The sequence below is a fragment of the Echiichthys vipera genome (assembly GCF_963691815.1).
Source record: "Echiichthys vipera genome assembly, chromosome: 16".
NCBI lineage: Eukaryota > Metazoa > Chordata > Actinopteri > Perciformes > Trachinidae > Echiichthys > Echiichthys vipera.
This window is the reverse complement of record NC_139841.1, coordinates 20623064-20639060: the sequence shown is the minus strand read 5'-3', so window position 1 is coordinate 20639060 and position 15997 is coordinate 20623064. Positions and strand designations below refer to the sequence as shown.

The 15997-nt window shown below is 40.3% G+C and overlaps 1 protein-coding gene across 1 annotated transcript in view; it reads left to right on the top strand.

The window, feature by feature from the left end:
- Positions 1 to 15997, top strand: part of dym (dymeclin) — a 56224-nt gene that overhangs the window by 16230 nt on the left and 23997 nt on the right. The window contains exons 9-14 of the mRNA XM_083930007.1: positions 1724 to 1912; positions 2034 to 2212; positions 4323 to 4448; positions 4593 to 4706; positions 4879 to 4973; positions 10605 to 10704. Of these exons, the coding sequence (XP_083786133.1) occupies positions 1724 to 1912; positions 2034 to 2212; positions 4323 to 4448; positions 4593 to 4706; positions 4879 to 4973; positions 10605 to 10704 (803 nt within the window). The remainder of the gene's footprint in view (positions 1 to 1723; positions 1913 to 2033; positions 2213 to 4322; positions 4449 to 4592; positions 4707 to 4878; positions 4974 to 10604; positions 10705 to 15997) is intronic.

Below are 15997 nucleotides of genomic sequence, written 5' to 3'. Positions count from 1 at the left end.
TTCCCTTTCCTCCCCTTCATGTCCTCCTCCTCTTTTTCCACTGGGCGGCTGGCCAGGGCCGGAGCAGGCCTAAGCAGTGTAGCATTATTGGGTTTATGTGGTGGGCAGGCAGACAGGCAGAGGGAACCGAGCCAGGCGGATAACAAACAGCACCCACTAAGGTAAAATAGAGCTCTGTGACTGTGTGTGAGAGTTAAGTGTATGTGTGCAAGAGTGCAGGAAATGTGGCTGCCAGACCGGGCTCTCTTACACTGTCGGGCTAGTCACTGTGGTGCCAGCAATGAGACGAGCAAGGCTCAGTCACACACTTCTCTTTCTGAGCTGTAGAAGGACACAAGTGTGTGGAGAGAGAGAGAGAGACAGACTGAAAAATGATGTAATCTCTCTGTTGGGGATTTTTTCTTGTTGTGGAGGCAGTTTGTTGATGTCCTTTTGCTCAAATATAAACAAATCCATCCCCACTCCTCACTGGAATTACATACACATTTATACACAATCAGACTCAGTGTTGGAGTAGCCCTTAGCCATTAGTGAATTTAGAGGCAAACCAACATATAAACCACGGATGTTAGGAAGGATTTTACACAGTCACAAGTTGTTGAAAAGAAACCCTCAGGCAGAGCAAGTTTTGTCGTGCATAATTGATGAAGACCCTGTAAGGTTGAAACCAGTCAAAGTTTTAAACGAACACAAGTTCTTCCTTTCTTTCCATCCATGAGCAGAAGGACACTGGGATGTGACCTCCCATTTTCTCCTTGAGTTAATCTTTTAATGTAGTAAGATGTCAGTGCACGGAGAGGATTTTATCCCTACAATGTTTGGAGCTTGTTTGCTTGACTCTTTTTTTTTTTTGCTTAAGTAACCGAGTGAATTTATGATGTGAACATGATTTCCTCTCCCACTGAGAGTGTGTTCAGATTTAGTCAGATAAATTGATCTCCTCTTCAATCCTTCGCCACTAGATGGCAACAACTCTACTGGGCTTCCCCTTCAAATTCAGCAGCATGATCAATGTGGAGCTTCAACACTGTCTCTCACTAGTGCTGTCTTCGTGCATTCTGTGTGGCTAGACGTGCAGGAGCCAGAGACTGTCATCTGTGTACCTTGGTCTTCATGCTTCCCGTGCTTTTCGTGATGCCTGAAAGCGCCAGCACTTCTGTGGAAATTCAGCTCCCTCTCATCCCCCGCCCCCAACAAGAAAAACCAATCTCACTCCAGTTCATTTTGCCACTACTTCCAGTTTCTCTTTGTTCTGCGGCTCTGTCTATGTTTTTTCAAAGTTCAGTTGCCGCAAACCAACATGCATAACTTCATTTTGCCCATTTTGGCCTTGATTACATCCGTCCGACTGCACATACTCTTTTGCATTAATTTCCCTACAAAGTGTAAAAATCTGACTGAAGAGCTACAAGTTGTGAGAATACTTTAATGCTTTCTATAAAAATGTTGACATAAACAACCTGGCTGCTCTTCGTTGCTTGATCCTGCACAGATCCATCCACCCATCTGTTCTGTACTGAAAAAGAGAGCTGCAGGTCTCAGTCCATCAATGGGTATAATTAATAATATCAATTAATTGGTGCTTTGAATGTATCACACACTGGGGGAAAAAAGAGCAAAATTATTATTGTTAAAAGTCCTATATTATAACAATATAGCAAAAAAAGATAATGGAAAGAAACATGTATACATTTTTATCTGTGTACTATTTGTTCGTCTCAAGGTGGGCTGTGGAGTGTCTTCACATTGGGTGGAGCTACTGGCAGCAAAGCCGGGATAGACCAGGAACACAACCCCTTACCTTTGTCCAATCAGAGCCTTCTGTTACTGCTGGTCCTAGCCAATCTGACAGATGGGCCCGACTGGCCCAACCCCTACCGCCAGGCTATCACTTGTTTCAGAAACACACAAGGTAATATACTTATTTATTATAATCTGTAGTACATATTTCAGAGTGTTCATGTGTATGATCCCAGAGGTTAATGGTGTAATGGGACTAAATAATAATAATCCTGATACTTCTACCCATGTAGATACATCGTCACTGTCCATGGAGCAACCTCACACTTTCCAGATCAATTTCAACAGTCTGTACACAGCGTTGTGTGAGCAGCAGCGCTCCGACCAGGCCACACTTCTACTGTACACCCTCCTTCACCAGAACACCAACATGAGGACATACATGCTCTCCAGAACTGACATGGACAATCTGGTGGGTAGGATGGCTATGGAGATGGTTGTTAATTTACACACACATGAATGCACATTCGTTATTCCTGTCTCAATCTGACAGATTTTGTGTTGTCAAGGCGAAAGCAAAGAACACTGTGTGATTGGATAATCCTTAACAAAACACAATTATGCAGCCCTTCTTTACACACATGGGTAAAGCCTTGAAATCCTTTCATCTAGGACCAATGCCATGGCTCGGTAAACAGTGAGGATGTATGCGGTGGCAGCTGGTGCTATTCTGTCCATGTGGGACCGTGCCAGTTCTTCCTTACAGCGGAGTGAATGTACTGAGGCATTTAGTGAATGAAAATCAATCTTTAGCTCGGCATGTCAGATGGTGTAACATATGAGCATGGTAGACAGTCACATATGAGGCTCTTTCACACAGTGTAACACTAAATAATTTGATGTTTATTGAATAGGGTTGGAAGTAGGAGTACTGTATATAGTAGAGATGTCCCTGATTAAGAATTTACATGGTCAAATCTAATTTGTCATGTCCTGCCTGTAGTCAAATGATCGTCAAATTAGGTTTGTTTATTCTCTCATTTTGTGACATTGGCTTCCATTTTTTCAACACAGACAAAGGGCTGAAATCAGTTCTCATTTTTGTTTTTGACCCCGAGCATAAACAACAATATTATGAGATACATGATGTGACTGTTGCTTAGCTGTTGTTTCAGACGAACGGACAGCGCTGTTTTTTGTGTGTAGGTGTGGTGCTGTCCATCTAACGGAGAGGAGGAGGAGATAGACAGACAGATAGATAAACAGACAGAAACATGTCACTTAGTGCCTGCTTGCTTTTTGTGGTGGCAGATAGAACTTTTGGTCCTAATTGAAATTAAATTCCCCCTCATTCTGTAGGAAGAAACAGGAGTAGTAATGGGAAAAAACAGAGCTATAAGCCACAAACAGCTGTTTCTAAGCTTCTCCCCCTGCTGATTTCACAGAGAATCATTCATAAATTTAAAATATATTTAGTGCTCTGTTAGTGCTATGTTCCGATGTGAGTGGTATTCCAAAATAGGCTATATATCATGTATTTTTGGGGAATAAATTCTATGTAAAATCAGATATTCAGCACCCCAATATAACCCAAAAGGAATGAGCCTTTTTTTTATAACCACTTTTAACACCACTGAGACATTAAATAGTCAACTATTCCGGCTCACTCCTTGTATATTCTGTACATTTAGCCATAGTTTGAAAAGACTTGGCATCTTAACTAATTGCAACAGAACACTTCTCGTAATTGCCGAACATGCACAGGAAGTTATATTAATTGACAATCATATTTTAAAATTGCATGTCAGTTAAATTCATGTATGTCTGTCTGTATGACCTTTCTGTGTTATTCCCTATTTATATTTGCTATAATAAAATATCCTCATTAGCAGATCTGGCTTGAGCTTATTATGTAGTGGGGCTGCTAATGAGTCTAGCCACAATAAAGCATTGTTGCTCGACAGTGTAATGAGCTAACGCTGTATCTGTGTGGGTTCATCGCTCACCATTCTAGCTACTAACTGATTTCAATCTGACTGTATAATTCTGAAATATCTTGCACGCTGTTGTCATTAGCGGTTCACTTTTATTATCCATTTTGCATATTCTGAATATAGCATCTGCCTCCTCCTATATTTTAGCAGCCATGATTTAGTACATAATGTAAATGTATTCTCAACTAGCATCTGCAGTGCTGCTTTTACTGTTTTAGCATGTATTTTACTTGGTGCTCAGTTTGCTGTCAACACTACTATAGTAACAGTACTAGTAATAATATGATTGTATTGGGCTAGGTGATAGATTAAGCTTCACAAAAAGCCCCCTGGCAAGACAACAAAAGTTTCCTTTCTCTGAGTAGAACAATACAAAGAATACATTTTCGATTGAGCATACCTTATGTTTTGTTGAAAAGATATTCAGCTTCTCAGTTGCATCTGTTGCGAGTTTGATATTTACATTTTTGTGCCCTCTGGCTGTTTGGTTGTGAAATCTTGTAACAAGGATTTAATGAGTACAATTTCTGAAACTACACCTACACACATGCTCAGCTCTTCCTCCTGCTCTCCCACTCTTCGTCTCAGGTGTTACCAATCCTCGAGATCCTTTACCATGTGGAGGACAGAAATTCTCATCATGTCTACATGGCCCTCATTATCCTCCTCATCCTCACAGAGGACGATTCCTTCAATCGTTCCATCCACGAGGTGGTGGGTAGACACAGTTTAATACACATTGTTCACATTTCAGGTAGTGCCACTGTAGTCTTCCTTTATTTGCAATGGCCGGGATAACCATAATTATTCCTGATGTTTTCAACATCTCCTATTTCTGTGTCTCTTTCCCCCTCACAGATATTGAAGAACGTCCCATGGTACACAGAGAGAACATTGACAGAGATCTCACTTGGCAGTTTGCTCATCCTGGTGGTCATCCGCACCATCCAATTCAACATGACCCGAACAAGGGTAAGTCTAACTTTGACTTTAACACGTGCACTTGCAAAGCAAACCTTTACGCATTCCGAAAACCAAATAGTAATTCATCACATCCACATTTGTCATGATGGAACTGTACAGAAGAATCATTTGTCGTTAACAGTGGGTAACCTGTGTATGTTTCTATGTGCATCCTCCCCAGGATAAGTACCTTCACACCAACTGTCTTGCTGCACTCGCCAACATGTCAGCCCAGTTCCGATGTCTCCATCAGTACGCTGCCCAGCGCATCATCAGGTGAGGACATATTCTACCAGTACAAATGACATAGCAGACAGATCGGAACAGAGGATGATAGAATATGTTATTTTAGTAGCTTCTTTCTTCTGTACTCCGCATCCAATTTCTGCTTTGGAAGAATATTAAAAGTAGTCTAAAAGTTGTCAAATACTGAGGTTCAGTGACCAAGTCTATGTCGATTGTGTATTTTGCCCTTTTGACATTGAATATGTTTTATGTTTAAATAAGAATCTGGATCGTGACCTTTTTATTTGACTTATTTGTCTTTATATCGTTGCTGTCTGGCGGAAAACCTTGTATCTCCATAGTTTATGATTTTTCTTTTTCTTCATGAATCAGTCTGTGTGTGGGTTTTATAAAGTTTTAACCGATGAAAAGTATTAAAACGAGCTTGTGACTAAATCTTGTAACTCTATTTAATCTTTAAACTGCCAGCAATACCTCACATTCCTGAAAAATGGCAGTTTTGGTTTTCGCCCGACAGCAACAATAACCTCCAACTAGGAGGATTGATGATGTGAATAAAGTCCTCAGTATATCTTATTTTATAGTAAAATATCGGCGCAATTTTGATATGACAAATTGAGGAATTGTTAACAGATACAATCACCACACATGGACGCCTGTTTTTGGCTAATTCAGTGAATTAATTACCACAAAATCAAGTATTTCATCACAATATTTTCAATATTGACTAAAAATAACCCTGGTCTTCAACATGCAGAATTTACAACAATGGTCTAATACACCTAGGATGAAAAAATGACTGCAACAGTATAAATGGTACGGAAAAGTCTGACACTATTGTCTCATGGCATCGTCATATCTCCGAACCTTACTAACTCTAATTTGTGCTGAATGTGCATTTGTTCTTGCTGACGATTTGAATAAAAAAGGCAACATGTGTGCGAGAGAGAAAGAGTGCATGCACGAAAAATATCGGTTAATAAAGTGGAAAAAGGTGGCACACGATCAAAGCAGTAAATGCGTTTCCGCCAGAGGGCTTCCTCGGGGCGTGAATGTGGATAATGTGCTTTCAGACATTTTTTAGTTGCATGTAGTGAAATCAATAGCATAAGTAGTGTATATCACACTTAGCTGGCGTGTATTTCAACAGTTAATTGCTGCGTCAAGTAAGTGGCAAGTTTCGATGCAATCTTCATCTGTTTGAGGCGAGCGAAGGCGCTAAAAGAGAGACAGAAATTGACCTAAGAACCACACACACGTACACTCATTAATTTCAAAGATTGTTATAGAAACTTGACAGTGGCTGCAGCAGAAGAGACCAAGAAATGGAATATTGAACAAGTGGTGTGGCTGTGCAGAAAACGTTATGTACGGCGAGGGAACCGAGGGATTAGAGAGGACAAGGTTCAAACTGCACACACATCAAGTCATTCACGTCTGTTTGTGAACTCCAGACACACAGGAAGGAATGCTTCCTTTCCTGAAGACGTGCACACATCCACACACATAAGGATGCTCTTATCTCGCAGTCTGTGTCTCTCTCCATATCTGTGACTCTGGTGTTTTGAGCAGAGAGGAAAACTGTCTGTGAATGTGCACACGTCTGTCCTGTAGTGATGTAGAGAAACGGACTCCATGTCTGACGATAATGATAATGATGATGACTATGATGGCCAGGGCTGGGCTAAACTGACTTGCTGGCTGGCTAGATAAAGGGAATTTCCTGCCAGGAATTTCCAAATGTCTGCCAGGCAGTGCTGAACTCTGATCCTCACACACAGAGAATGACAGTTGGTGCTGCAGGCAGCAGTGGGTTTGAAATTGAATTGCGTTCCGCCACAACCACCAGCATCAGTACTCCCTTTCTGCTGCATTGTTCCTTTGTCCTGCATATCCACAGTCTCATCTGGCACCACACATGTCCAATTAATCCACTTGTTACTGTCTCTATTAATTGTGTGGCCAAAAACATGCCCATGACAAGTTTCCAGAGCCCACAGCGATCTCATAAATGGCTTGTTTGTTCTGACTAACAGTCCAAAACAACAATACTTAAAATCAAGAAGCTAGAGCTTAAAATCTTTGCTTAAATATTATTAGAATTACGAACTATATATCAAATTAGTGGCCTGAATTTCCTATCAGTCAAATAATCTGTTATTTGAGTATCATTTTAATGTTTTAGCTCTAGTTCATTTTTCCATATTGTGCATAAAAAACCCTTTTAAAACAAATTACTGCAAAAACACGTAAAACCTCCTTTTGCGTCTTTAACTGTAGAGGAAGTATTAAGGCCTTGTTTCCACTCATCATTGCATGCCTCTACTGCACTGCACCCGGAAGTCCAAAAAAATAAAGAATAAATAGAGCTGGGGTGGTCCATTGTCAACTGTCTGCTAACTTTGTTTGTCAAACAAAAACCCATCTGGTTTGAACGGAAAGTGCATTTCCTCTTCTTACTGCGTAGGGTTGTTGGGTATGCTTGTTTTCGTTAGGTTGCTGCCTACAAAATGAAACTCTTGCCAAAATTATTATTCCAGCAAGTGCTCCTGTCATGTTTTACATGTTTTACGCATTTGAGGCAGAACAAGCTGTCATTGGCTATCAACACGTCAGTCGTGAGGAATGTAGCCAGTCATTTTCCCTTTCCAACGGTGTACTGCACAGTAACACTAAATGGAAGCTGAGCTACATCAACACATAACCTATGAGTAACGTAGCGCTAACTCCCTCCTTTCACAGCCAGCCATCACATGAATGTGTTTTGACATAAAAATTATCAAAAATGGGGGCACCCGGTGGCTAAGCGGTTAGAGCAGGCGGCCCATATACAGAGGCTCAAAGTCCTCGCTGCAGCGGCCCCAGGTTAAACTCTCGCTCCTCTCTCTCTCTCTCTCTCTCTCTCTCTCTCCCCCATTTCCTATCACTATTCAGCTGTTCTACAAATAAAGGCACTTAAAGAGCCAAACATATATACACCGGAGATCAAAATTAGAAAATAAGTAAATAGTGCTTGATTTATTCTGAACTACTGCTTTTTTTTTTATTGTCCAGAATTTGAATTCTGCTGTGGCTATACCACTGCTGCACTAACATGTTTAACAATCATAGGCACTTCAACAAAATCTTTATTTTGAAAAAAAAAAACTGAGCGAAAATAAAGAACACTTTCAGATACCTCCCAGTTATTGGTGTTAATCTGGCACCTGGGGACAATTTACTTATTGTTGGACACACCCTATTTATCTGCAGCTCTTCTTGTTACTTTGCAATATGGCAAGCTGCTCTAAGGTGACTGAAACCATGAGATAGCAGGTTGTCCAGATGAAGGCCAAAGGGATGACCCTCTCAGTCATTGCAAGATAGTTTGGGTCTGTGATTTCATGAATATTGAAATTTTACAAGGACACAGATTCATTTAAGTCCCTCAAAAAGCTGCTTGTCTATATAAAACAAGTACACGAGAAAGATGGAGGACAGGACTATGCAAAGACTCTCTGGGGAATCGGTTCAACACTGCAGCTGGAGTTGCTCGCCAGTCCAGTGCTGAACAGGACAAGTATCTGTCCCGGCACACAGTGTTTCGTTGTGACTAAACCTCTCATCAGCAGAAAGAATAAAATGGCTAGACTTGCCTTTGTGAGGAGTACGTTGTGTGGACAGAGGAGAACTGTTCCAGAGAATAAATTTGTTCTCTAATTCTCATCTCCAGTATATATTTATACTGGATAAAAAATGATGATCAGCAATGTCTGAATGAATGTAAAATGTTTTACAATTATCTGAATGCTTCAGTATGTTTTTTTGCAGTGTCACATGTGTACAGGTGTGGTTGCATGGTGTGGCATGAAGCAGTTATTGAACTATGACTTATTATAGACGCGAACCAAGAAAGAGAACTCATTTTAAGCCACTTTTGAACTGATGTAATTAAGGTTGTGTTTTGACCACATGCTAAACAAGTGTCGTGGTTATCGAGATAAAAGTGATTGATGCACTAATTTACATTTTACTTTTCCCCCAAAAAATCTGAAATTCTCTCAAAACTTGAGCAGCATTTTAATAAAAACGTATTTTTGAGCAGTCACTAATGCTCGCCTTAAATTTGACGTGTTTACATATATACAAATGTCCACATACTGATTTAGATGAACTGCACACAACCACACACTGTGTGTGTCCAAAAAGAATCCTTTGAACTGGTACAGACAGAGCACCTTTACATCTTCAGTGTGTCAGGTGGGGACCACGTCTGTCGTTACTTGAGTCTCATAACTGATTTTGGGATCAGGTCAGCAGGGTGGAAATCCTTCTGTGTCGCTGCTTCCCTCGCCGTGTCTGTCACTGCCTTGGCCCAAATGAGGGATGTTATTGTGGGCAAACGTCCCAGGTGGTACATGGTTGGTGGTCTCTCTTTTGAAAAAGAAAAAAACTGAATAGATAGTACAACAGGTCTCATTTAAGTACTCGTAGCTAATAGGGCCTTTGACATTAGGTCTGTAGCTAACAAGCAGTCCTCCTCATCTCAGATATCTCTATTCAGCTATCATTTGGCCAATTATCCTGGCGAAAGAATGCTGAGAGATTGTGTGTGTGTGTGTTTTCCAATGCTGACAGATGGACAGGTGTAGCTCTAAGGGGCTTAACTGAACTCTGCATTTGAGCTCCCCAGCCCTTTGCTTTCATTGGATTTAATTTATTCTCTAATTTATATCCTTGATTGACACACAAGTTAAACATTCACCAGCCTTCGGGGTCTGGAAAGACTATTAAAAAGTTGTAATTAAAACAGAAGGTCACTTATAATTATGATGATAAACACTGCAATGAATACGATATGAGACTCTGAGAAATAAGACTGCGATAGATAAGATGAGATAAGAGAAAGATGTTTCATTTTTAGACAACAAATACAGGAGAACTTGTTTGCTTTTTTTAATTAAAAAGTTGTAAAAATGACTTTAAATGACAGCAACTTTTTTCTGTGCACAGGCGCTAAGTAAAAATTACTTTAAAAAGCGTGCGTTTTTTGACCCTGTTGCTACCCAAGGTCGCCCACGCATACTTTAGGAGTCTTGATGTATGGCGAGTCCAGCCATCACATATTATCATGCAGACAACCATACACACACACAATTAGGTGGAATCTAGTCAGTTAACTTGTGGGTCAAATAGCAGACTCTCACCCTACAAAGGCACCAAACACGTACACAAACACATGTATAACTACTGAACATTTTCGGAAAGTTATCGAGGCTGTGACCTGCACACGTCACAGGCAAATAAAAGCTGGAAAAAGCAGTTGTGATTGTAAATTGATGTTAAATGAAGTATACTGTTTTGATACATCATTTCTAAGACTGTCTCCTGCCAATTTCATGATTATTTTGTTATTACAAAACTAATTATTATTCATTATTTTAAAGGCCTCATTTAGAAAGCGAAACAGACCTGTCTCTCATAATAATCTGTCTTGAATAAAGGCTTCTCTCTTCATTTCAGCAGAGTAAAAGCCACTGTTGAGTATTTACAGCACATTACAAATTACTGGTCAACATGTGCAGTGTCACGACTGTGTATTTGGGTTCTTTGGTGAAATGTATAATTCATCTGTCGTTGCCGCTCTCACTCCTTCCCCCCCTCTCTGTGTCTCTCTTGCAGTTTGTTTGCTTTGCTTTCCAAAAAACACAACAAGGTTTTGGAGCAGGCAACACAGTCTCTGAGAGGCAGACAGGGAGACAACACGGCCTTGCCCGACTACGTGAGTGACACCCTCTGTCTATCTGTCTGTCTGTCTGTCTGTCTGTCTGTCTGTCTGTCTGTCTGTCTGTCTGTCTGCAATCAGTTTATTAGTAGTTGCTAATTATGTCTACCTTGATGAGGTACAGTAGTTGACACAGGCATTTGTGACAGTTTAGTGAGGTGTGAGCTTACTTTATTGTCAAGTTTAGCATTTTCAATATGTGATCTATCAAAGATTATCATCAATGAATCCAAAGTTGTCTTTTAGGATTTGGGGAAATGGCGCATATCACCTTCTTTACTGGGAGGTATGCTGAATCCAAATGTCCAGAATACATCGTTGTCACAATTCATTGCAATATGTACGTGAAGTTGTGCTTTTTCCAGTATCCGGTTTTTAAAAAAACAAACAAAATTAACTATTTATGAATTGTATTACAGATTTACATGAATCATTTAGGCAAGAAATAATATTCTACATCAAGGTACAAAAATATGTAGAAGAATGGCTATCAAGGAACTCTAAATGCATGCTATTATTGCAGCATACCTTATGAAAGCTGTGCAGTTAAATGCCAAATATATACGATATGTGACTGAACAACAACAGGCAAGTGCTGCACTGTACACACAGTGAACATAATTGTAGCTGGCGCTCGAACAGCAGTGAGTGAAACAGACCTTGAGGGCTGTCTATCAGTGGCTTTGCAGTACGCACGACTAAAGTCTGCGATGGCTCAGTCCGCAGGTCACGTGAATGGACAATTGGATTCAGCCTTAGGTGAGAAGATCATTGCCCCATTCATATCTGTCTGTTAAATATGAAGCTGCAGCCAGCATCTGGTTAGCTTAGCATGAAGACTTGAAACGGGCAAATTGCAATCTTATGCTTATGTACAGAACTATTTCTTGGCCGAGCACAATGTCACCCATGAAGCGCACAACACAACACAATTTTGTAATTTTTACACTTTGTAAAAAGTTTATACATTTTTGGAACAAAGCAGGTACAAATTTGAATTAGTGAGTTTCAGTGGTGCTTGTAGGCGGCTTTTGTCACCTTTGGATCCAGGCCAGCTGTTCCCCCTGTGTCCCGTCTTTATGCTAAGCTAAGTTATCCTATGACTATTTTTACCCAAATATTTTATAATGGTTTTGAAAAACAAACAAATCATCAGCATTTATATTCAAAGATCAGTTCATTAGACAATGCATTTATCAGCTGATATTGTTAAAGTAAACAAAAGACAACATAATGTCTTGTGCTGCTTTGTAGCATTTCTATAATCTGTTTTAGTCTGCTCTAAAAGGCTGACACATCTCCACATTTAGGGATTCATCCGAGGATGTGGTGCACAGTTTGACACTGTCTCTAAAATTTCAATTTGAGGCCTGTTGCTGCAGGCACAGCGTCGAGTTGCAGTCTGCAGCTCAGTCTACTCCGATCCTTTGTCTTCATCTCATGACTTTTCCAGCTCACGTCCCACACTTTTAATTTGTGCTGAAATGGAGTCTCCACTTGTGGAATAATATTTGATGAAATTATTGAGTGTTTGTCAAATGGGATGTTAAAATCAGTCATGCACAGTGGCACCGAAGTAATATTGAAACTTCTACGAAACATCACTGTTATCTAAAATTGAAATCTTAACAGCGCCACAGCAGTAACTAAGTGATGGAGCTTAAACCATTACATTTAAAATAATTTTGTTGCAATGCAGTCAAGTATCTATGGATCTTGTTAGTACACTAAACCTGACCACCGAGCGCTTGCTGTTGACTATTGACAGTCTTAAAGTGTATATATTTTTGTTCAGCAACCTCTGCCTTCAGGTTTGTCTGTAAACATCTGTGTCTGGCTGTCTCATTAGATTTGCATGGTCCTAGATAAGTGTGTGTGTGTGCGCGTAAACATATTTGTGTGTGTGTGTATTCGGGGGTTGGAGATGTATTAGGAGGTCCCCATAGATGCCCTTAGGTGATGTGGAAACGTGAGTGTATTTGAATGCTCCTTCAACCATGTAGCGACTGTCTGATGAGTCCCCCTTATAAACAGACATCTATGCACACACGTAAACACACACACACACACATAAAAACATATAAAATGCAATTATGCAGCTTTGTTTTGATGCTTCCTCCCTTCAGGGCTTATTGTAATTCTCTGTTTTATTTACACACATGCATAAACGCCCACTGTATATGACTGAAAATGGAAAAGAAAAACATAAATTGAGATTACTTTGCCTTGATTCAATCTTCAGTGTTTAAGATATCAGTCCAGACAGCTGTTTCCAAAAGAGTGCACTCAGAGTGAATACAATAATAGTGACAACAATAATAAGACAAATACGTGCACACACAGTTAGATGTCAAAGTGTTCTAGTGTGTTGCTCAAGGGCACAAGGCACATTTCCAAAAGGTTTATTTCATGGGAAGCTTCCAACAAGGGTTTTTTTTTCCCTTGAAAAGTGTCTGACATCCAGTCTGGGTCATAGACTTTAAGACAGAACTGGTCACCGTTTGTGATACCGTTGTTTATCCTTGAGCTTAGACTATACTAACTCAATGTGACATTGGTTCCCATGTCTGCAAGGGTTCCCGTGGCTTACGGTTTACAGCTAGAACTTGACTTTTAGCTTTATTGACATCTCTTTATTAAAAGGAACACATTGTAATGTTTGCCTTCTGAGCATTTGCACACATCACATTGTGTGTTGGACAGCAGAGTGCACAATGAGCTTTTCATATGTATTTGGTAGTGTATATCGTGGTCTTTTGTCAGTGGTGTTTCTGAGTTTTTGGTACAGTTTGGTAAAGTCCCTGTTCAGAAGGTTGGGGACCTCAGGTTAAGGGGTTAGGTCACAATCACAAAACGTTACAGGTGTTGGCATAGATGGTTTCAAATGTAAACATGATCAGTAGGGATGCTACTAGCATTTTCATCATCAATTAATTTAAATGTCAGAACTCAATGTGACATCTTTACATGTCAAAACAGCACTCCACAGACTTGGAGATCAGTTCACTATCACTTTTATTAAAATAAAAAAAAGGGAATCCAGCAAATTCTTACAATCAAGAAGCTGGAAATTGAGAATAAAATGTTCACTTATTTAAAAAGAACTTTAACGATTAATTAACGACAAAAGTAGTGGCAGATTATTCTTCTGACCCTTGTTTCTGCTCTACTGATCAGATCATTTAAAGGCTAAACGTACAACCGAACTGACTCATAACGCTGCAGTGAGCAAATTATGGCTCATTTGTTCATAGCAATGGAGGAATGAGACTATAGATGGAAAATAAATAGCGGGTTAATACAGCTGGCAAATAGAAGAGGACGGTTATTGCAAACTATCTACAAGCTAAACATTAGCTGACCAGCCATTTATTTCTACCCTCTGTCATCAGTATGAATCTTAACTGAAATTTACATAAAACCTTATGCATAGCTTTTCCTATCAGGGTAGTTTTGACCCTACGCACTGGCTAAAGTCTGAGGCTGTGCTTTCAATTGTCTTTTCAATGTGACATTCTGACACCTGATAGTGCGACAGTTTGCCAGTCTTGCATTGGGTTTTGATCTCAGTGACAATTTTATTAAACATAGGTCTCACTCACGACAAAAGGGAATCTGGGCTAGTTGCTGATAAAAATCCAACATTTCCGAAATTTTGCTTCTTCCAAATAAAAACTTGTGTAACAAATTAATGGGGGGCTTATATTGTGAAAAAGGGATATATAGGAAATTAAATGTGTTCATCACCGAAATTAGCAGCACTTTGTTTTTATTGAAGAATAGCCATAACAAAGGGCCAGAGCACAGCTGAGGCCCACTATCTCGCTCCTTCACAGATTATAGATGCACCTATTGTGCGAATAACATTGTATCCAAACAGAGATATATCCAGCCACTAGCCAGTCAGGCAGCTTTCATTAAAGTGTGGACACACGCGGACACAGCTGAGTAAATTTTGGCGGACCTGATCACAAAAGTCACACTGAAAAAACAAAAAAAAACTCCTCCAGTAGTAGTGGATGTGGCTGTATAATTGAAAGCAGCATGCTCTGGTGTTATTCACAAACTCCCGTGTTAACTTGGGCTGTTTTGGGGAGAGATAAAGAGGAACACAACATGAGGAGAAAAGAAGAACAATAGAAAGAGGAGAAAGAAGTAGGAGGAGAGGAGATGGGGGGGTTTGGTGAGAGGGTGGGCTTGTGATGGGCATCTGGAAACAATGTAATTTGGCTGGGTCTGGTTCTGGAGAGAGAGCTAATGTTTGTTTAATGTGGGATTGTCCTGGACATGTAATTGCTCTGTTTTACGAGGGAAAGACTGAGAAGAGGATATGAAAAAACGTCGCCAAATGCTCTAAGCTATGGGTTAAAGCTGGGCACATTCTGCTTATGTGTTAATGTCTCCCCCTCCATGTCTCTCCCGCATGTATGGATATATATATACGTATACATATGTATGTATATATATAGTATATATGTACAGTGTATATATACATACTATACTATACGCACACACCGCCATCCTTGTATGTATTTGTGCTGCTGTGTCTGGTTAGTGTCAGGGAAGAAAGAGTGAAGGCTAAGGGCCCCTTGAGCCCCCAGGGGACAGCCATAGGCTCCCAGTCCAAGCAGGGCAGCTCTCTTGGGGAGGACCCACGGTTGCCTCTGCAACTCTGATTGCACATGTTTTTTTTCTTGCCCTTTGAGTTATGTGCAGTGACACGCAGTATGTGCTGGTGCACACAAACATACATGAAAAGAACGAAGTATGCTCTGTGTTGCATTGCATTGCGTTGTGTGTCATTGTTTATGCTCCCAGCCAGTGGTAGTGGTAATGTTACTTCTGTGCCTCTTTGTCTGTTTACTGTTGCACATTTCTGGGAAGAGACTACAAGCACGCACACACACACACACACATACACACACACACACACACACACACACACACACACACACACACACACACACACACACACACACACACACACACACACACACACACACACACATAGCCAGCCAGAAGCATGTTGGACCACCCTGTCTATGTGTTTATGTGCGCTGGTTGAGTCACAATCTGTGATCTCTTTTTAATAGCCAGAGTAGACACATGCATTAGCTTTGTAGCGCCATTCCTTTTGTTTAGGGAAAAAGCGGAGCCTGCGGATGTATCAACAGATAATAAACATTATGCCTTCTGTTTATTATCGGGCCTTCCAGGAATTTGCCACTTTCTTATAAGGCTGCAAAATTGTTTTGCAAAATCCACTATTTTTTTCCATTAATTCTACCAA